The sequence below is a fragment of the Bison bison genome, unplaced genomic scaffold (assembly GCF_000754665.1).
Source record: "Bison bison bison isolate TAMUID 2011002044 unplaced genomic scaffold, Bison_UMD1.0 scf7180017864248, whole genome shotgun sequence".
NCBI lineage: Eukaryota > Metazoa > Chordata > Mammalia > Artiodactyla > Bovidae > Bison > Bison bison.
The window spans coordinates 1893672-1902175 of NW_011494820.1; the positions used below are offsets into that span (position 1 = coordinate 1893672).

The following is an 8504-nucleotide window of genomic DNA, read 5'->3' on the forward strand; positions in this document are numbered from 1 at the left end:
TGTCTGAGGTGCAAGGGGGCTGGGGAAGGGGCTCCGTCATCTCAGGCAGGCAGGGGTAGGAGTGTCCCCCAGCGTGGGGCTTGCTGGGTGGCCGCCAGCGGCACAGAGCCCTTATCAGGAGGTGTGGCCTCATGAGCGGACGGGAAGACCAAGCAGCCCTTGGTGGCCTTGGGCACACAGGGTGGGCCCTGCTGAGACTTACTTGATTCCAGGAACCTCGCAGGACTTGGGCCTGGGCCCCGTCTGAAAGAGAAGACAGCAGAGCCTGAGCCAGCCTCCTCACATGCACTGCAACCCCTCACAGTATGGCTGACCTCCCTACAAGGGCTAAGAAGTACTCCACAAGAATTGAGTTTACTGGGACTTCCCTAGTGGTCAGGTGGCTAACAATCCAGTGGCAATGCAGGGGACACAGGTTCGATCCCTGGTCTGGAAACTAAGATCCCACATGCCATGGGGCAACTAAGCCCATGAGCCCCGGAGCCTGTGCCTCGCAACAAGATAAGCTATTGCAGTGAGAAGCCTGTATGCAGGGACAAAGACCCAGCACAGCCAAAATTCAACAGATTAATTTTAAAAAAGAAGAAAGTTTAGTCTCGGATAAAGAATATGTAGCCCCAAAGAACAGAAGGAGGGGCTGCCCCAGACACACCCGGGGCAAAACCAAGAACTGTGTGGAGATGGCTTTCCTACAGCCCCTCCCGGCTTCACTCCACCTGGTAAGGTGCGCATGGACCGGGGGTGGTGTGGTCCCGTCAGAGCAGGCATTGGGGAAGTAGAGGAATCCTGTCCACTCTTCACATCCGAATCCCCTGGGGCTGTACCATGGCTGTTGGTAGCCAGCGGGGGGGCAGGACCACTGAAAACCCACTCAGGTGCCTGGAGGCTAACACCCTATGTCACTCCTGAATCAAAGCAGGCAGGGCTCTGGTGGCAGAGGCTCCACTGCTCAGAGTCCCTCTGTCCGTGGCAAGGAAGGACATCACGTGGAGAAGCCTCAGGAGGCTCAAACCGGATGCCACAAAGAACACGGAAGATGCTGACCACGCCCCCTGCTGACCTGCTTCCCATGGCGTGGGGGCCTGAGCTGTGATTCCCAAGGGGACCCTGCTGCCGGTGTGCTCCCTGGCCCACGCTGCCCGGGGACGGACACTGTGGCTGCCCTGCAGACCAGCCCCGGGGAGAGGGTCCCAGAGAAGCTCTGCTTCCTCTTCCTCTTCTGTGAAGGGGGACACTATCGCCATCCAAGAACCACAGGCTCCAGGCAGGGTCCCTAGACTCTCGTCCAAGGACAAAGAAGGGACTCTCTTCCCCTGGCAGCGGACATGACTGGGCAGAACCTCGCATGCCAGCAGAGGGCTCGGCTGAGTCATGTCCCCTATTCGTCTCTGCCTCTCAGGCCCTCGGGCACACACTCCCCGTATTCTTTAAGGATTATCAGACAAGAACGTGGACACACCGGCAGAGGGCTAGGCCTGCCTTCCATGCGCACAGCCAGTGAGCTGGGGGGTGGGGACGAGGGAAGGCCCAACTGGCAGTGATTGGGGCACCGAAGGGGTGGCATGTGACCACCAGGCGTTTAGCCCCTGCAGGGAATGCCAGAGGAACGGGTTTCTACTTGGCCATAGGCTCCTTAATTCCGTGAGTAAACACTCGCTTCATTACCAGATTATTTTTTGCAAAGCACTTTGACAATGACTTTTTCTAAAGAGTCTTTTCAAACGCATTCCACGGATGTTATGGGATCCTAATGGATTTCTAAACAGTACGAAGAATTCACCCATCATCCCCCATCCCACCCCCAACGAATCCACAGGAATTCCTTTCCCGACATCCTCACAGATGTATCCTTTAGTTTCGAGTGGCAGTTAAAAGGAGTCTCCCCCAGATGCTGGGCTCTGCCACCCTCCTCTCACTCCCATGATGCTGGGGCTCCTTCCCTCCCCAGTCGTGACTCTTGCTATCTTCGCTGGCTTTGCAGCAGCAGCACACTTGGGCAGGTGCAGGGACCCCGTTCCCCTTACTGACGCACCTCTCTGCAACTGGACATTTCAGTTACTTTTTCCTTTGGGTTGTTAAGAGTTTCAAAGGTTTTTACCGAGTAGGAAAATCACATGTGTTCCTCAGGCAAAACTGGAACATGCGGACCGGGTCAAGAGCGCTGGCCACAGCCGCACGTGCGTCTCCCCAGGGCCTGGCCCAGCACACCCAGGGATCTGTGGGCGTCTCTGTGCGTCTTCTGCCTCTCTAAGCAGCTTCATCCTCCTCTTTCTGCGTACCAGTTATCTCACAAGTCTCTCACGCCTTTAGATCCCAACTCACGCACACACAGCTTTCTACCCGAGGGCCTGAGGACAGTTTCCTCATAACTCCCCCACTGGCAAACATTCAGGCTGTTTGCAGTTGATTCAGAGGCTGTGAACACACGCCTTCCTGAGCGCAGTGCTGCCTGCTTCATCATCCCCCTGAAGGGATGAGCGGTTTGAGTTGCTGCCCCCTTTCACTGCAGCTTGACCAGCAATAGGTGTCAATTCTTTTTTTTTTTACATTCAAAATCGCCTTAGTGTTAAATGCATTTTTGTTCTATTCAAATTCTTTGAAATCTATTCACGGCACAAATTCTATCTTATCACCAGATCTTTCTGTAGGCGGAAACTGGGAAATTTGTTTCGGGACCTAGAAATAATACAGAAATCTCAACCCAACTGGGAATTCCAAGCAGACTCTGTACTGCAACAAAAACTCCAATTATTGTGCAAATAAACGGAAGTTTATGTTTAAAGAAGACGACAAATGACCATAGTTATCCAACACCATGGGTTAGGAGAATGACCACAGGCTAAGAATTAGGTAGTGTAGGTTCTAAACCCTAAGTATCTTCACAAGCTTGTGCACATCACCTAACCTCCCTGTCTTCCATTTCTTTTTTAATTGAGATATAACTGGCATATAATGTTATATTAGTTTTAGGTGTACAACGTAATGACTCTATATTTGTATATACTGTGCTGATCACCATAATAAGTCTAGTTAATAGATAACATTCACCAGTACATGTAAAAACATGGAATGCTTCATGAATCTGCCTGTCATCCCTGAACAGGAGTCATGTTAATCTTCTCTGCATTGTTCCAATTTAATACATGCTATCAAAGTGAACATGGATTTTAATTCTTTACATGGTTTTTCCCAGTGTTAACAGGCCTTCCATTAGCATTCAAGGCCTAACTGGTTAAAGCTAAATGAGGTTTGGGGAATTCCCCGGCAGTCCAGTGCTTAGGACTTTGCGCTCTCACTGCCAAGGGCCTGGGTTCAATCCTTGGTTGTGGAACTAAGATCCTGCATGCTGGGACACACAAAAAAATAAATTAAAAAAAAAAAAAAAGAGTGAGGTTCACATTTCAGGAAAGGGGATGTTCCCCCAACATACTATTTCACCATCTTCACTTGGGTTGTGCTTCTAAAAAGAAATTTTTAAAAGATCAAGAAGGGAAACCATTTTTAAAAGCGCTTAGGCTCTTACCTTCTTGGTGTCCCATCCTTGCTTGGAAAGATTCTTGTCCGTCTCTGACGCGGTCTCCTCCATACCCGGGACCGTTAACAGCAAGACTGGGGTGGGGTGGGGTTGGAGGAGAAGCAGAAAAGGGATCTTTGCAGCTTCGCAGTGGTACCAGGTGGTCCCCGACACACAGAGCCACAACCGTGACATGACTGTAACTGCCCCAACAGTAACTACTGGGGATTGTACTAAAGAACAAAAGAGCTTCATTTTTTAAAAGAAAAGTTAAAAAAAAATCAGAGGACCTGTGATTTTAAAAGAAATGAAACTGAAAGCGCTGGAGCTCAGGGCGTGTGTGGTCTACTCAGGCTTCAGAGGCCTCGGGCCGCAGAGGACCGCCAAGCGTCTCTCCCAGGAGTGGCTGTCTTGCCTCATGTGCCCCACCTGCAGCCCTGTGGCCACCGGTCACCTGGGCTGTTAGCACCCAGAGACTGGGCCCCTCTTGGGGTCTTGGCACCAAGCCACAGAGCTCAGCAGAGGCTGAGGTCCATCCACCATGGCAGCTACGGCCCCATGAAAGACCTGCAGTGCTAACCAGTCCCAGGGGGGAAAGGAGGGGAGGAAGGGGCTAGAAGGCATCACTCAAGGCCCTGGAACTAGCTGTACCTGAAGCCCCTTTCCTTAAACCTTTCAGGCAAGGTGAGAGTAAACACTTTATGAGATCCAATTTCTTTATGCCTGTTGAAGGTTGCTTTTCACCTGGAATAGCGGAATTAGGAACCCAGCCAGATGGGTTAATTCCTCCTTCTCAAAACCTAGACGAGGGCATGGGAAGACAACCAGGCTAATCCTAGACTCTGTTACTGCCTGGGCCCCTCCTAGACGAACAGGAGAGGTGTTATGTTTCCCGCCCCTGACCCCAAGGGGTCACAAAGAGTCCCTGGGAGGGCAAAGTCCACTTGTCCACGCCAAAAGCCCAAGCTTCTGCGGGGACCTCCCTCAGGGTAGACTGTGCTAAGTTCCCTCCAGCATCAGGACCAGGAGGGCCGCGACAGGTGCACTCTCATCCCCCCAGGAGTCTGGAATCCTCGCTTTATTATGGAGACATTCCCTTCCGCGATCTCGCTGCTGGTGCCCAATGAGCTGGAAAGCTCACATAAGCAGGGTGCCTGCCAGCCGAGGGGTGAAGCTCTGGTGCCCATCCTCCTCCTATTAGCACAATCTCCCCAGTGTGTTCACATACTCGCACAGTGAAATGCTACCAAAAGAGTGGGAAGCATTTGGACATCGGCGTACATGATTCATTCTCTGGTTTCAGGGTCCTGGAGCAGGTCAGGCCCACGTGGGTTTCGAGGGCTGGCCTCACAGCATCACACTGCCCTCTCTGGGTGTCGCTGCCCCAGTTTTTAAGATGCTGTGTACCTCCCTGGAAGGTCCCAAGGACACTGCCTCCACGCCTGGCTCCAAGGAGGGACCAGGGCCTGGGTACAGATCTGCCCCAGCTACAAAGGTGTGTGCACGACCCAGCTGTAAAGGAGGCTCTGGACAAGAGTTAGGCAACAACTGGCCTCTCTTCCACTCACTGTTTCAGGATGGACCTTAGGGACTAAGCGGGTTCTGAGCATCAGAGCCAGGAAACGATCCAGTGTGAAGCCAGGGATTGAATGGTAGCTGAAGATGAACAACTAGCCCCAACTGTTGGTCATGAGCTGATAAATGCCCCTTCTGCTTCGGCTTGCGGCTCCCAACATTTGAAAGAATCTGCAAGGACCCCTAGACTGTGAGGTCTTACCCTGAGTCCATCAACAGAAGCCAGTGTGAGTTCACAGGGACTGTTTTCTCTGCCCAGAAAACCCCTACGCATCCCTCAAAATCCAGCTGAAGCAGTGCCATCTCTGAAAGTTTCTCTGAACTCCTCATGTTACAGGCATTGGCTGAGTCTTCCTTCTTAGGTCTGTGACCATGAGGGCACAGTGGCCACCTACTGGACCTGCCTGACCCTAGGAAAAGTGCCCGTGGGCTCTGCCGATACCTCTTTTCTGGTGCGCGTCCTGGGACCCCCCGGTAAAGGGCTCTGGCTGGGTGGGCGTCATCGTGCTCTGGTGCAGGGCGGAGTCAGAATTGGTCCTGGGGAGAGGAGAGAGACAGTGAGCCTCAGCCCCAGAGGGGACAAAGGGGTAATCTTGGCTCCACTCCATCTGGGACCCACACGACAGAAGAGGGTGACAGCTGTGGGACATTTTTGTGAGCTGAGACCTGAGCAAAACCCTGAAGAACAACAAAGCCCCTGCCCGTCCCTGCCCCTCGGATGGGCGTCTCAGCTTTAGGCAAAGGGTGGTGCCTTCCTGCCGAAACCCTGAAGAGAGCGGGCCTGCCAGTCCCACAGCGGCCATCACGGAGTCCCCTACCAGTGACAAATAAGCCAAGGAAGGTCTTGCTCCAACCAACCCAATGCTGCCCAGCACCCAGGAGGAGCTCCAGTCTCTGCCCCAATGACATAATATTCCCTGAGCTGCAGAGGCCTGGAGGGAGGCTGCCTAAGAAACCAGAGGCAGCCTTGGGAAGCTAGGCAGACACACAGAGGGCAGGACCAGCTGCACAGCCATCGTGGGGGTGAGAGTAAGAGCCATGTGCGCCCAACAGGAATGTCCAGATGCTGAGAGTGAGGCGGAGGAAACCTGGTTCAGGGGCAAGAGCAGATGACAAAGCGCGGGGCTGTCTCTGACCCTGGGGCTGGGTGAGCAGTGAGGCGCTGGGGGATCCTGACCCCCCTGCACCAGCTGTGTGTCCCTGAGCAAGTGTTCTGACCTCTGTGCCTAAAGACGGGGAGAGTAACAGCCCCGACTCTATGGAGCTCTGAGTGTCTTACATCAGTTGACGCCTTACTGACTGGAGACACTATCAACGCCACAGGCATTCGTCTGTAGAAATCCCCTGGTCAGTAATGTGTTAACGTATGTGATGGTTGAAATAGGACCTAGGCTATGACTACGTGCTTGGTGGGCATTTAACTGTGTTACTCAATTACATATATTTTGTGGGTTTTTTTTAACAGCTTGCTTACTTTTGATCTTTGTTTCCTGAAATCACCTACGTGTATTTTTCTGTGTGTAAGTACTAAAATAAAGTTTGCCTTTTTAACCATTTTTAAGAATACACGCCTGTGTCATTAAAGTATATTCATGTGTGTGCACATGGCTATGTGCTAAGCAGCTTCAGTCCTGTCTGACTCCATGCGACCCCATGGACTGTATCCGGCCAGGCTCCCCCGTCCGTGGGGATTCTCCAAGCAATAGCAGAGTGTGATGCCATGCCCTCCTCCGGGGGATCTTCCTGACCCAGGGATCAAACCTGCGTCTCCTACGTCCCCTGCACTGGCAGGCAGGTTATCACTAGAGCCGCCTGGGAAGCACCAGGTACATTAACACTCGTGTCCAACCATCAACTGTGTTATTGTAAACATTTGTATTAGCTACATTGTCGTTGCTGTATCTCCCTAGATGATGACATTATGGGTTTTTTTAATCTTCTGCATGTATTTATGTATTTCCCTGATTTTCTAGTAATATATAATACTTTCCAATCACATTTTCTATGGCTTTTTGGGAATGTGGGAAACAATCATAATGGCACATTAAATGAAATAAAGAAAGTGACGACACTGGATATTCCATACAATCCCAACTTTGGTTAAGAAGAAAAGAAAAAGAAAGTCATAAATCAGAGAAAGGAAAAAAAAAAAAATCCCTGGAAGACCCCAAAACTGTGACCTCATTGTTACAGGGATAGAGCTGATTTCTAGCAACTTCTGGATGCTTCTAAGTTTTGCCATTTTTAAGGGACTACATCTTGGTTTTCCAAGTACAACCATGATGGAAGTATTGCTTTGTTTCCAATGAGAGGACTGGGGGTTGGTTCTGGGTCACTGACCTTCTCCAGCTGGTGTCCGCAGGTGGCGAGAGGTACACGGTGCCATATGGGCAGCTGTCCACGTGCATGTGAGTTAAGGGGATGGTGCTGCTGGCTCAAGCCCTCCCTGAGCCCCGGGAACCCTGAATGGGCCAGCCCAAGGAGCCAGGCTGCTGGGAGGCTGCGAACAGCTGGGGCCTCGGGGCGGGGGGCCTTTCCTGCCTGGCTGCGAGCAGCCCCCAGGGTGCAGCCCCGTCCACCTAGCACTCAGCACTCACCCCCTGCAAGCGCACGTGCGGGCTGCGCCCCTTCCAAGAGAGGCCTCAGCCGTGAAACAGGGGCCTGTGGGGGCGGGGGGGCTGCAGGGAGTCTAGTTCAGCTGACCCCGGCCTTGACTCTTAATTCTGGGCTGACGGGGTGGCTCCCGGGTCCCCGAGCGCTAGGTCTGGGGCCCATCTGCTCAGGCTCCCCCAGCCCGTGGAAACAAGAGGCAGGAAAGAACAGCCTTCTCTGTGCTCGAGAGCTGGGCTTCCCAGGAGCAGCCACTCGGACGCTGGGGGCGGGGGAGGCTGGCTGGCGAAGCACCAAGGGGCAGCCAAGTCGGTGGGGGGTTGGATGGGGGGATTCTTGACAGTCTTCTCTTCTTGGCCAAGGTGCAAAGGCAAATTTTGTGTCTTCCGATAGCCTCCCTCTGATCTGTCTGGGTCTGGCTCAGGCTCAGATCCCCCTCAACCCCCCTGCCTCGGCTGGGCTGCCCTCCGTGTGGCCCCCCGGGGGGTTCACCACCATGGCCCTGATGTGTGGATGCCTGGCTCACAGCTTTCCTGGGCCCCCCTGCCCAGGCAGGCATCTGAGTGCACCCTCCCAACTCATCTCAGGCTGTGTGCTCCAGGGGTCTCTTCCGTATCACTGTTTCCTGTCCCCTAATTCCCCGCCTGGCTAAAGTTTCCTCAGCTTGCACTGCCTCCTCCAGGAAGTCTTCCTGGGGTTGCCATGTGATTGTACGCCCTTCCTGGTGCTGCCCAGTAGCCCTGGAAGACTGGAGCAGCCCTGATTCTATCATGGTGTGGGTAGCAGGCCGCTCTGTCAGCTGAAA

The 8504-nt window shown here is 53.1% G+C and overlaps 1 protein-coding gene across 1 annotated transcript in view; it reads right to left on the bottom strand.

The window, feature by feature from the left end:
* Nucleotides 1–8504, bottom strand: part of CRTC1 (CREB regulated transcription coactivator 1) — an 81132-nt gene that overhangs the window by 17120 nt on the left and 55508 nt on the right. Inside the window, exons 4-7 of the mRNA XM_010847302.1 lie at nucleotides 7430–7516; nucleotides 5532–5626; nucleotides 3524–3609; nucleotides 203–243 (exon numbers count right to left, since the gene is read on the bottom strand). Coding sequence (XP_010845604.1) covers nucleotides 203–243; nucleotides 3524–3609; nucleotides 5532–5626; nucleotides 7430–7516 — 309 coding nt within the window. The remainder of the gene's footprint in view (nucleotides 1–202; nucleotides 244–3523; nucleotides 3610–5531; nucleotides 5627–7429; nucleotides 7517–8504) is intronic.